Source organism: Narcine bancroftii, chromosome 4, assembly GCF_036971445.1.
Source record: "Narcine bancroftii isolate sNarBan1 chromosome 4, sNarBan1.hap1, whole genome shotgun sequence".
NCBI lineage: Eukaryota > Metazoa > Chordata > Chondrichthyes > Torpediniformes > Narcinidae > Narcine > Narcine bancroftii.
The window spans coordinates 175,064,432-175,078,236 of record NC_091472.1 but is presented as its reverse complement, the minus strand read 5'-3'; the positions used below and the strand labels follow the sequence as shown (position 1 = coordinate 175,078,236).

Below are 13,805 nucleotides of genomic sequence, written 5' to 3'. Positions count from 1 at the left end.
TTAATTTCATGGCCCTTTCAAAGTTAACCAGCATTAATGTGTGTCCCATATAGGCAAGAATATACAAGGACAGCAGAAGGGAGTAGTCACTGATTTTATTTTTTTTTTTGTTGTTGCAACAAATTAATAATTCTGTGCCCATTGTTAGTTATGACTTGTTTCAAAAATCTAAGTTACTCACAAGATATTGGAGCAGAAGTAGGCCCAATCCCATCGAGTCTGCTCCGCCATTCCAAACATGAGCTGATCCATCCTCCCACTCAGCCCCACTCCCCAGCTTTATCCCTGTAACCCTCGATGCCCTGACTAACCAAATACCTGTCAACCTCTGCCTTCATTACACCCAGTGACCTCGCTTTGACAGCTGCCTGTGGCAACAAGTTCCACAGACTTGCAACCTTCTGACAAAAGAAATGTTTCCACATATCCATTTTAAATTGGCGTCCTTTTATCCTGAAGTTATGCCCTCTTGTCCTAGAATCCCCTGTCATGGGAAACATCTTTGCCACATCTACTCTGTCCAGGTCTTTCAGCATGCCTCTATGAGGCCCCCCTCCCCCTCATCCTTCTGTACTCCATTGAGTACGGTCCAAGAGCTGACAATTGCCCCTCATAGGCTAACCCTTTCATTCCTGGTATCATTCTAGTAAATCTTCTCTGAACCTTTTCCAATGCCAGAGTGTCTTTTCTCAAATAAGATGCCCAAAACTGTACACAGTACTCCAAGTGATGTTTCACCAGTAATCTGTAGAGTCTCAACATTACATTTCTCTTGTATGCTATTGTATAGCTCTTGTATCCTCAAGAAATGAATGCCAACATTGCATTTTGCCTTCTTCATCACAGGCTCAACCTGGAGGTTAACCTTTAGGGTATCCTGCACGAGGACTCCCAAGTCCCTTTGCTCCTCCAAATTTTGAATTTTTTCCCATGTAAATAATAGTCTGCCCATCTATTTCTTCTACAGCTGCGCACTTTCCAACATTATATTTCTGAATTTGTGGTATAAAATTGCTATGGTGAGATTGAATTCAGATCTGAGTGTTAGCTCAGTCGTTTAAAACTGCTCTAGCCATTATGATCTGGTGCTTGTAGGGCCCTTAACTAGGGAGCAGGTATGCCAGTCATGTCTGATGATGCCCTTGTCAATCATCCTGCACATTCTGCACATTCTCAACTTCTGACAATAGGCACTGGATAATTATCACTAAGCCAGAGCTGCTTCAAACTCTTGTAGCAACCTGGTTATTGCCCTAACTCAACAGAGTTTTTAAAATTTATTTAGACATACAGCACAGTAACAGGCCTTTTCGGCCCACGAGCCCATGCCATCCAATTACACCAGATTGATCTACACCTCGGTATGTTTCAGACAGTGGGAGGAAACCAGAAACCGGAGCCCACAGGGAAAATCAACACAGACACGGAGAGAACGTACACACTCCTTTCTGACAGTGCAGGGTTTGAACCCCGGTCCTGCCAGCTGGTGCTATGAGAGTGTTGCGCTAACTGCTTCACCACCAACTGGATGTTGTACACCACTTCCCAAATTTGATTGAACTTAATGGAATAGAATTTGAAAATGGTATATAATGCAGAACTGTTATTTAGTGCAAGCAACTGGGGGAAATGTTCTCACCCTCGTTCTCATTGAGATTTTGGAAATCTGGGCCATCTAGAGTTTAAGGGGAACAATTTCACGCAGCGAGTGTTAGTCATCCGGACAAGCTGCCAGAGGGAGTGGTAGAGGTGGATATTCAAAGGCATTTGGAAATGTACATAGAAAAGGAGCAGAGAAACATGAACCTAAAGCGGGCAAATGGATTGGCATAGATACACTTCACAGTCTTATGAACAAGATGGGTCGAAATGGCTTGTTGCTATGATTATGGTATTGCTGCAATATCGCTGTTGGATAGAATATTAACGGTGAAAAAACTGAAACATTTTTGAGGATTGTGTCAAGTATCTAACTGCTCTCTGACCACAACAATGTTTATAGCAAATTTCCGTGAGTCCTTGAGGAGAAGCTCTTGAATAAGGACATGCCTTGGTGTGAGCTCCTTGTGTCTTGGGTGTATTTGGCTGATTGCACAGAAAGTGGTCTTCAATGGAAATTAGAAATCCCCAGAGATCCAACATCTCACAACTCTTGAGAGGAGGGGAAAAAAGGAAAAAAATTGAGTAATTAAGAATTAAAGGTGTGTTAAATCTGGTCAAACATTTGACAGCATGCAGTGGAATGAACTAGCCAATGACAACAGGCAGTGCTAATGGTTTATTTAGTTGTTGAGAAGAGAAAGTGCTTTCATACTATCAAACAGTACTTGATGAGTTGAAGGGGTCATCCTTGTAGCAGTATTCATGTATATTTGATACCTGATGGTTTCTGAAGCCTGAAAAACCAATAGGTTTTAAGTAGAAGGTCTGGGTTTCCTGTTTTGAGAATACTGCATAACAATTCAAGTGGACTATTGATTATGTGGTGTGATGGGAAGCATATTCCCATCTTTATAACATCGTTAAAAGTTAAAGCGTTTAACGAGCAATGATTTTTGCTCCACTTTCTGCAAGAAAACAAAGAAAATGTGGAAGAAGAGCAAAAAAAAAATGAGAAGCTAGAAGGGACTCAGTAGGTCGGACAGCATCGATGAAGAGAAATGGGCAGTCAACGTTTTGGGCTAGGACCCTTTGAGATTTGGGTCCTGAGAGATGGTCGTGACCTGAAACATTGTCTGTTTCTCTCGATGGATGCAGCACGACCTGCTGCATTCCCTCAGCTTCTCATTGCTTGTTCACGGGTTCCATCATCTGCACTTCCTGTGAGGTTTTCTAGTCCTAAAATGTGCAAAATAATTTACGGAAATGCACCTTGAAGATACAGCCAATAAACTTGGCACCACTTACCCATCTTAACCAAGAAAGACAGACAAATTCCAGTACTTCAGATTTTGGAGCGGGGTTGATGAGTGGGTGTGGGTACAGGTAATGAAGTGGGGCACTTATTCTTGGTGAGGAGATCGGAGAGACAGTAGAATAACCTGGTACTGAGGCTGAAACAGGAAAGTCAAATAAAAAATGGGGTTTAAACTGCCAGCTGTTTTCTGATGGCATATCGCTGTGGGTTATTAACTGAGGACATGTGGAGCGATAGTGTACTTTAGATCTATCCTATTTTCAGGAACGTGGCTTTGATTTCATAGGGAGAAGGGGCCATCCATTTTGTGAGGATGTAACTCATTACTCCCTCCACATCTCACCAGAAAACATTGCATCCAGATTCATCAGCACTTTCAAAATCTGGATTTGTTGTCATGAACAAGTCATGAAATTTGTTTTTTTGTGGCAGCGTCACAGTGAAAATATACATATTATAACCAATCTTGTGACATTACTATAAAAAATAATAATAATAACAGGGCATGTAAAGTAAGGCAGTGTCTTTGGTTCATAGATTATTCTGGAATCTGATGGCAGTGGGGAAGAAGCTGTCCTTGTCCTGCTGAGTGATCGTCTTGAGGCTCCTGTACATTTTTCCTGATGGTAGCAGAGTGAAGAGGGCATGGCCTGGTGGTGGGGGTCTTTGAGGATAGAGGCGGCTTTTTCAGGTCACCGCCTCGTGTAGACGTCTTCAATGGAGTGAAGTTTGGTGCCTGTGATGTGGCAGAGCGAGTTAACAGCCCTCTTGAGTTTTTTTCTTGTCTTGAGAGTTGCCGCCTCCATACCAGGCAGGATGCAATCAGACAGAATGCTCTCCACGGTACACCTGTAAAAGTTTATGAGTCTTTGGGGACATACCAAATCTCTTCAGGCACATCACAAAGTATAGCTGCTGGTGAGCCTTCTTTGTGATTGCATCAATGTGGAGGCACCAAGACAGATCCTCTGAGATGTGGACACCAGGAATTTGAAGATCTTGACCCTCGCCACTACTGAGCCCTCGATGAGGACTGGGTCGTGTTCCCTTGACTTCCTCCGAAAGTCCACAATTATCTCCTTGGTTTTGCTGATGTTGAGTGCAAGGTCATTGCTATTGCACAATTCAACGAGGTGGTCTATCTCCCTTTTGTATGCTTCCTCATTGCCATTTGTGATTCTGCCTTGTGCATTGTTTTTTTTAAAGAAAGGGAGTTGAGATGCATGATGTACAAGAATTATGTTCCAAAAATTTGACCTTTTAGAATCACCATGTTAGAAACAGAATGTAGCATATTTTGCTCAAAAAAAATATTGAGAATTCCCCTGATATTTTAATCTCCTGATCTCTTTGGGCTATTTCATCAATGCAACAGATTTGTACGGAAAATGATTGTAATAATATTTTGAACTCAAGTTTATTGTTGCCTATTCCAAGGTGCAGTGATAAAGTTTGTTTTGCGATCAGACCAGAGACTTCTCGCACAATGGACAGCAAGTAAGACACAGTACAGAAGTTCATTACAAAGAGAAATTAGATGGTGCAGAGCAAAACCAACATAGTTTTCCTGTTGTGAAGTTCATCTGAAAAGGACAAAGGTTCCTTTTATTTATCATGTAATCATACATTAAAAATGTAATATTCATGATGTACTTTAACTTTAGTCTGCTTTAAGGCAAAGCATCACCATGAGCATTGCCTGGCACCCCTAACAATAAAGAGAAAGAGAAGTTAAAGTCCCTTCAGAGACATTGAGTGTCCTTTGATTTGCCTCCAGCTCTCTCACAGCCTCTGTAGCTGCTCAGACTCCAGTTCAAGCCATTGACAACTCGAGCTCCAGATCCAAACTTCCGATACAATCAGAAAGCTATCAATGTCCAAGATCCTTTGGAACCTTCTTTTCCTCAGCACCCTCTCGAATCCTGGTTCCAATACCTGGCTTCCATGAGCCAGTGTCCTTCAGCCGCTGAGCCCTTCATTGGTCCACTGACTTCTTTTTCCTTGCACCTTTCCACTGCACCCCCAGTGTCTGCAACCCCTAATGGAATGCTGCCCAGTTCAGGCGCTGTCATTTTGGGCACAGACTCTGGGATTGTGGAATTTTTAAAGAAAGACTGTTGTCTCATTTAAAAGGCCATTTAAAGCCTGTACAGAGCTGTCTGCATTAGGACCAGGCAGTAGGACCCTGAGGAGCAGCACTATGTCTCCTCTCCCATTCTCCCTGGTCTGCACCAGCCGCAGCACTGCCATTACAGCAGCTCTGTCAACGCTGCCATTCAGGAGTTTAATAATAGCTGGTCAGAAACTATCCTTGGACCACAAAGCAAAGAAGCACAATTAAGCCATTTGATCCATCAAGACCACTGTACTATTTGAATCATGGCTGATGTATTTTCCCTCTCAACCCTTTTTCTTTCTCCCCGTAACCTGTCACCCTTGCTAATTGAGAACATCAACCCCTGCTTGAAATCTACTCTTAACTTTGCCTCCAGAGGCATTTGTGGCAAAAAAAATCCACAAATTCACCACATTCTGGCAGAAGAAAATTTTCCTCATCTCTCTTCTAAAGGGAAATCTTTTATTCTGAGGCTGTGCCCCCTGGTTTGAGACTCTCCTACTACTGGAAACAACTTTTCCATGTTCAATATTCTGTAGCTTTCAATTAAATTTTACCCCACTATCCCCATCCTTTGAAACTCCAGAGCAATCAAATGCTCCTCATACACTAACTTCTGCGTTCCCAGGATCAAACCTCTCAAATGCCAGCACACCCATCCTTTGATGTGAGGCTCTAAATGTGGACTAACCAATGCCTTATAAAGTCTCAGCATTAATACTTGCTTTTATATTGCAGGCCAGTGGTTCTCAACCATTTTCTTTCCACTCTCATACCACTGTAAGTAATCCCTATGCCATCAGTGCTCTGTGATTAGTAAGGGATTGCTTAAGGTGGTATGTGAGTGGAAGGGGAAGGTTGAGAATCACTGCTCTAGACCCAATTGTTACTGAAATATTTTGCTTGAGAAAAATTGCCATTGGCCCATTTCCTTTGGAGTTATGAAACTGTGCACATAACGAGTCAATGAGGTACAATTAAAACAGTGGTTTTCAAACTTTTTCTTTCCACCCACATCCCACCTTAAGCAATCCCTCAATAATCACAGAGCCCCTGTGGCATAGGGAATACTTAAAGTGGTATGTGAGTGGAAAGAAAATGGTTGAGAACCACTGTTGTCGACCTCTCAAAATTAATGTTAATTTGCATTTGGTTTCTTCCTACTGACTCTTTCTGAAGGTTAAGCTTTGGGGAATCCTGCACTAGGACTCCCTTTGAATCTACTTGATTCTGGTGGTATGTGAGCTCCTTCTTGTGAATCTTCTTCCCGATGAGAGGGGTGACATGCCAAATTTCCTCAGGTTTCTGAGGAAGTAGAGGCACTGGTGCACATTTTTGGTCATGGTATCAAAATGGTAGTCCAGGGCAGGCCACTAGTCATGTTCACTTCTAGGTACAAATCAGTCTCCAAAAGAACTTGCAGGCCAAAAGAGTAGAAACAAATAATTTGTTTTATGGAAGCGGTTGGAATAGGCTGGGAAAGGGCAGGTTGAGGTTGCTTTTAATCTGCATCCTTTAATTAAACTTCTAGTCAGGGTTCATTGGCTAATTTTTCAGCATGAGGTTGATTGCTAACTACCATACAGTTCTGTGAATGATGTTAAACCCATTCATGTAATTACTTTTTCAAAGAATTTATTTCTATTTCCAACTGGGAACTGATTATGTTTCCATTTCCCAGCAGCTTTTAACTAATGCATTTAGAAGATAACTTCATCCTTCTGCTGTGCGTGGCTGTTTAGTGTCACCTCCTGGGGATTCCATAAAGTCCAGGCTTAACGTAATAGTTTTACTCAAAATCAAAATGTGTAAACCCAGTCTAAATTCCTCTGTTTAAACTCTGTGGAATTTTGAACAAAATTGTTGCCAACAACAGCTTGAATATACTAAGAGTTACTGTTAGATTTCTATGACCACGAGTTATTGTTAAATTCGTCTTCTTTTATCTGGATTTATTCTCCTTGAAAGTTGTGCCATCATTCATTTTGTCAGAAAAGTCACTGAACAAATTGTAGGAAGGAGGAAAATATCTACATCCTTAAAAAACCTATCTCGTGTTTGATCGGAACAGTTACTTACCAAAGGCAGATGCACTTGCATCTCAGTCCTGGCAGCTGGTGGCATACCCCTCTGGGTATGACTGAGCCACATCTACTATCCTTGTGGTCAGATGGTGTGTAATCAATCTCTGCAGGTTTTTGGCAAATGGCTTGGAGTTCTTGAATGTTTTCCATGCATGTCTGACGCATGCCTGAAGGGTTAGGTTGTGATGGCAGCTTGTTGGAATTCCACAGAGAACCCTTGAAGCACATAATTAGATGTGACGTTGAGGTAAGAGATAGGAACAGGAATTGTCCGTAAAACCTGTTTTGCCTGCATATTATTTAGGGCTGGACTTCCATGTAAAATTAACCTTCATCCTCTTTCCTTTATTTAATGCGGCAAAAAAGCCATAATAACTGTGTTACAGTAATTTATCTGCAAAGGGTAATCAGGATGAGAATGTGCTCAGGTTTTGCTGTTGACAGCAAACAAACTATCAGCGAGTTGCTATTTTTTTCCATTCATTCCAACATTAGAAAACTTGTATATTCTCATTTTCCAACCTTTTGGAAGCGTAGCAACACCCTTGTATGGCAAATATCACAAAAGCTGTTAAATAATCACGAAACGTCAATTAGATAAATTGTTTCTTTGGATCTTGCTGAGGTATCAGAGGAAGTAGTTGCTCTCAGATCTTTAACGACAATAGGCAGAGATAAGGGATTTTGTTCAGTATGTCACTTTGGGGACAATAACATTGGCAATACTGCACTTTGTCAGAATAGAATGCAGTGCCAGCATTAAATATGGGAAGTTTTAACCAGATAACCCCTGGTTACGGACTCGGGTCTATATTCCAAATTTATTGTCAGAGTACATACATGACATCACATACTGCGATTCCTTTTCCTTCCGGCAAGGTAGAATTACTACTTATGGGTCGTGCAAATAAAATGCACTCGTGTAAACAAATGAATAAATGGAAACCAACTGACTGCAATACAGAGAGAAAAAAAAATGAAGTGTGCAAGTAAGAGTCCTTAAATGAGTCCCTAATTGGGTTAGTTGTTGAGGAGTCTGATGGTGGAGGGGTAGCGTGCGAGTCTTGTGGCACCTCTATCTCTTTCCTGATGGCAACAGCGAGAACGGAACATGTGCTGGGTGATGTGGATCTTTGACGATTGCTGCTGCTCTCTGACAGCAGTGTCCCCTGTAGATGTTCTCGATGTTGGTGAGGATTTTGCCTGTGGTGGCCTGGGCTGTGTCCACTACCTTTTGGAGGGCTTTCTACTCAGGGATGTTTGTATCCCCATACCAGACAGTGATGCAGCCAGTCTGCTTGCTATTCTCTTCCCTTGTCTCTCCTTCAATATCAATCGAATGTACATTGGAATTTTCCAGTTTCATATTGCCTTATCTCAGATGGAAAGACAACAGTGGTGTTGTATTTGGTTTGTTTGTTCCTGGCTTGGGAAGTTGGTCAATTCAATGATTTCACAGATTTGCTGTTTCTAAATGACCCTTGATTAAAATGACTGACCCATGATGTTGTGCCATAGGAAAAAGAATTTCAGTATGTAATGTCATGTATGTTCTCTGACAATAAATCGGAAATCTCAATCTGATTCGGTAACCAGGTTAAAATTAATGCTGACACTGCATTCTGTTCTGACAAAGTTCAGTATTGCCAATGTTATTGTGCTGAATGAAAACAAGGTTGGAGAAAAGAAATGGAAGAACTGAAGAATTTAATTAAAGTCCATTTAACTGGAGTACTTTAGTACTGTCACTAAGATTCATTCTTAAGAAAAGCATTGGCCTCATCTTTCTCCTGCATTGATACATGTTAGAATATCTATATAACAAAGTGATGAAACAATATTCTTCAAAGACTTTTTATTTAGTTTCAGCATTACAAACAAAAGCTAGCGTTTCTTGCCCATCCATAAATCAACTTGAGAAGATGGTGTTGAAGTGTTGCATTCCTTCATTGATCCTGTTGGAATTCCAGGATTCCCTCTCTGGTGATATATTTCTAAGTCAGACTTGAGAGAAGAACCTTCTGCTGGTGGGGCTGTGTGTTTCGTATTGTCCAGGCCCTTGGTTACCTTGCAAAGTCCACTGGGTGGGAGAAACTGCCATGTGCAAATTCAGTGCCTGGATTGACACGAGGTGGTCTATCAGGTTTTCGAGCATAGAACATTAAAACACAGAAAAGGCCCTTCATGTTGTGCTGGTCTGTCTAAACCTGTTCCAGAACAATCTAGTCCTTCCCTACCTCACACCTATAACCCTCCATTTCTCTTGCATCCGTATGCCTATCTAAAGGTTTTTTAAATGTTCAGCTTCCACCCCTGGCAATGCATGACCTCTCCCCTAAACTTTGTTTCACTTACCATTTTTCTTCTGTTTCAATGTAATGTGGCATAACAAAGTGGCTTACTGAGAGTATTGAAGAGTCAATAAAAAGGGTTGATCTGGAGTCACATCTCGATTAGATGGGTGAGGAAGGCAGATTTTTGTCCCCAATGGGTTTTTATCATGTGCCTGATGATAAACATTACATATTCATTGTTAGTCATTCAAGTGAACCTTTCCAAGTTGAAGTCATGGAGTCAGAGTCGCACAGAATAGATCAGCCCACCATGTCCATCCTGACCATAAAGTACCTGTCTGTGTAAATCCCATCTTCCACCACTTGGTCTTGGTCAATGGCTCGACCAGATATTTCTTGAATATAATCATGAAAATGCCTGTCTTCACCACCCCAGGCAGTGCCTTCCAGATTTCAACCACCCTCTGCATGAAAATAAATTTCCTTTAAAAGACTTGCCCTTCACCCTAACTCTAAGTGCTCTCATTTTAGATACTTTTGCTTTGGGGTTAGATACAGTTACCAACTGAATTTAAATTCCATGGGTGCCACAGTGGGGTCTGAACTTGGGTCTCTAGATTGATAATTGAGGTAATTTAACTGTTATGTCATCACTTTACACCAAGATATTTTGGTATAAGTGTTTGAGCTGCAGTATTTGCTTGGTGTCCAGTTTGGGAGATTTAAAAAAACATTGGTTGTTTGATTATCACAGAGAAAATGAAAACTTTTGGCTCTATAAACTCACTGCTGATGTAAATATTAAAATAATGTATCTCCTCACAAGATTTGTACCTTAATTGACATTGGCTCGTATTATTTGACACAATGACTCTCCCAAAGACCAATGTGACAGCCATTCTGAATCCCCAATGTCCTGCAAACTGCAGATAATTAAATGAGTTGCCAGCTATATTTTGATATTTGGTGAAAAATATCTTGAAGGATGTATAGCGTCTACTTGGAAAGATAGAAACTTTGGATAGGTAGTATTTAGAGATGAAGTCTTGTTTAATTATGGAAAGGATATCTTTTTCAATTCAAGATAAGATGTCTTTTTATAAGTTGAAGTGGACTCCATTTGTTAAGTATATACAATTAAGTTTGATTTAAGTATGTTCCTAGATGTGATATTTTAGATCTGATAAATCTTTTTTTTAAATTATTTTTATTTGTCATATTTTTCTTTTTCTTTGTGTGTTTTTTTTTAATATATAATATTATTAATTTTACTAATTCTTCACTCTTTATTTTGGGGGAGGGGAAGGGTGGGTTTTTTTAATATATAGATTTTTTTTAGTTCTTGTATATGTAGGGGGGGTTAGGTTGAATTAAGTTAGGTTATTAATGTTGTATTGTAATTATATTATTTTATTTTATATTTTTTCTTTAAATGTAATTTTTCTTTTTATTCCTGTGATAAAATCTTTAAATAAAGTTTTTAAAAAAATATCTTGAAGGTAAAGTTCATTCCTAATATTTTTTTAATTATTTTATTTTTCAAGACTCACGCAAATCCAAGCACACAATAAAGTAGATTTTCCTTCTGCAGAATATAATTCATAGAGTCCAGCATTTTCCCCTCTCCCCTCCCTTCTCCCATAACTTGTGCAGATACACAATTACATAAGAAAAACAACATGCTATTGGACCCCAAATATTAAATGAACAATAGAAGATAGGGGATAAACAATGAAAATGAGAATAAAAATTGTCTGTGCCACGCCCTCCAGTTCACTCTCCTTATATACCTAATGGGACAGGTTTTTACCCACTCGTTACTCAAAGCTCAACGCTTAAAAGGGAGGGGAGGAGGGCATGGCTATGTGCTTCAGACACGGCTGCCATACTTCAGCGAATGTGCCATACTTCTTCCTGAAGTTGTAGATAATTTTCTCCAGGAGAATGCAACCTTGCATTTCAGCATTTCATCATGTAATACTAAGCTGAGAGTCAGACTTCCACACAACCACCCTACACCTCCTGGCTACCGACAAGGTGATCTTCACAAACTGAATTTGGCGTTTAGACAGTCTAAACTGTATTTCCCCAATATCTCCCAGTAGGTATAATTCCGGATCCTGTGGAAAATCCACTTTCGTAATTTTTTTTCCCAGAATGACCCCAGGTACCCCCCCCCCCCCCCCACCGTCCCCCCCAAGAAGGATTTCACCTTTGGACATAGCCAGGTGGAGTGGACAAAGGTTCCAACCTCTACACCATCTAAAGCATAATTCCAAAATTTCTGGCTTTGATTTATGTAATTTTTTGCGGTATGAGGTATAACTGATGCAGGAAATTATTCTGCACCAGCGTTGAAAATTCCTGTCATGCTATTGGTCTTCCCACCACCATTCATCAATTGTTGTGCCCAAGTCCGACTTCCATCAACTGGTGTAACCCTGGCTTTGGGCCCTCACTTTAGAGTAAGAAATGCATCCTTCTGAAGCAAATTCTTCTGTCAGGCACTTTTGTTCCCCCGCATTTTGATTCTATTTTATCAGTTGTTTTCTACACTTTTACCCTCATTTGTGCTGGAGTTCTGAGGATCCCAACTCCTCCTCCACTGATTCACGGTTCATTCTTAATATTTCTGTGCTTTGTACTAATTACAACTTGCTGTCAAGGCAATAGATTTAAAATTGTTGTTCTAATTCTGCAGATGACTACGGCAAATCGTAAGCCTTTGAAAGACAAGCACAAAGAAAAGGACTTGAAAACTATCAGTAAGGATCTGTCACATACCAGGTAAGATTGCCTGATGACATCAATGCACCATAGCGCCTCATTGAGCATAGAACACGGGAGCACAGAACAGGCTCATCAACCCATGATATTAAGTTGACCTACATAAACTGACTCCACAACATTGTAGCCCTTCCAAACCACACACACATAACCCTCTATTTTTCTGGCATCCACATTCATTCAAATTCATTCAAATGTTCATATTGTACCAGCCTTCACCACCATCCCAGTAAAGTATTCCAAGCATCTATCACTTTTTTCATATAATTAATAAAAAACATACCTCAAACATCCCCATCAACTTTCCTCCACTCTCCTTGAAATCCCAAGGCTTGGATGATAAAGAAACAAATACTATGTATGCTGCAAGTCTGAAATTAAAAATTGAAAATGCTTGAAGTATTCAGGAAGCCCTGCAGCTGACAGAGACAAATAGAGCTAAAGTTCCAGGTTAATGACCTTTCATTGGGGCCTGTTATTGATGAAAGGTCATTAATTCCGTTTCTCTATCTGCAGATTAAGCCCAGCATAGTGGCAGGTTTGAGTTACTTTATGTCAAACGAAGACAATAGTATTGGTGTTGCAGTTTTTCTGAGTACCACCTTGTCTGGAGTGGGGAGCAGAATCCAATCAAGATGTCTGCTAATTCACGGTCATTGGTGATAGGGTTGTGCTTATGGATACTTGATGAATCAAGGAAATAATGAGGAGTTCAGTGCCATCAGAATGGTCTGAATAATGGACAGCATGGTTAGCACAAAGTTGTTACAGCACCCCTGACCTGGGTTAGAATCCAACACTGTCTGTAAGGAGTTGGTACGTTCTCTCCATGCCTGCGTGTGTTTCCTTTGGGTGCTCTGGTTTCCTCCCACCCTCCAAAAATGTACAGGGGTTGAAGGTTATTTGGGGTAGAGTAAAACAGCATCTGTGGGGATTGGTAGATATCGGATAAATCTATTTTATAGTTGCTTGAGACTTACTCTTATATTACACCTGTATTAAGAATAAACAGCTGAAAAGACAAAAATACTATACTGTATTTACACTGAACAAGCTTCACTTGTATAAATATGTCAACCTTAAAATATTTTACTTTATTTTCAGTTGCATTCTTTGAAAATATTTAACCGTCACTGTATCTGCAGGTTCCTCCCCCTCCACAGAGCTTCTCAAAAGATGAACAATAACATTATAGATAATTAACTCTTCCCCCCCCCCCCCCCCACTAAGTTGACAGACAAGACTTCCGTTCAGGGTGACTCTTACTAAGCAGGGATAAGGAGACATTTTAAGAGAGTCACCCCAACGGCGAGTAGCATCAACCAGCTCTTCATCCTGGGCGACGCCATTGCTGTTTCACACAACTTTATTCAAACAGCTGCTACGAGCAAAGCCCGACCAAGGCCTCCACTGGCTGGATATTTGCTCCCATCTTCACCAAAGGTTTATGTGTTGCTTCTCAGATCATTTACTTCTATAATTTTAAACTTGCATTTTTTTAACCTATTATTTTAATTTTTAAATTTATTTTCCTTGATTTTTTTCCCCCAGTGGCTTGAATTCTGGATACCAGTTTTACTGTATTTGGGTGCACTGTCTTGCGGACC

General features: G+C 40.4%; 1 protein-coding gene and 1 long non-coding RNA gene across 5 annotated transcripts in view; one reads left to right on the top strand and one right to left on the bottom strand.

Annotated features, from left to right (window-relative positions):
- LOC138761262 (uncharacterized) overlaps positions 1-7,278 on the bottom strand; it is a 161,261-nt gene extending 153,983 nt beyond the window's left edge. The window contains exon 1 of the long non-coding RNA XR_011356220.1: positions 7,113-7,278. This is a non-coding gene — a long non-coding RNA (uncharacterized lncRNA). The remainder of the gene's footprint in view (positions 1-7,112) is intronic.
- LOC138761255 (coiled-coil domain-containing protein 60-like) overlaps positions 1-13,805 on the top strand; it is a 176,645-nt gene that overhangs the window by 82,038 nt on the left and 80,802 nt on the right. For all 4 annotated transcript variants that reach the window (XM_069933098.1, XM_069933099.1, XM_069933100.1 and 1 more), the window contains one exon: positions 12,113-12,198. In XM_069933098.1, coding sequence (XP_069789199.1) covers positions 12,113-12,198 — 86 coding nt within the window. The remainder of the gene's footprint in view (positions 1-12,112; positions 12,199-13,805) is intronic.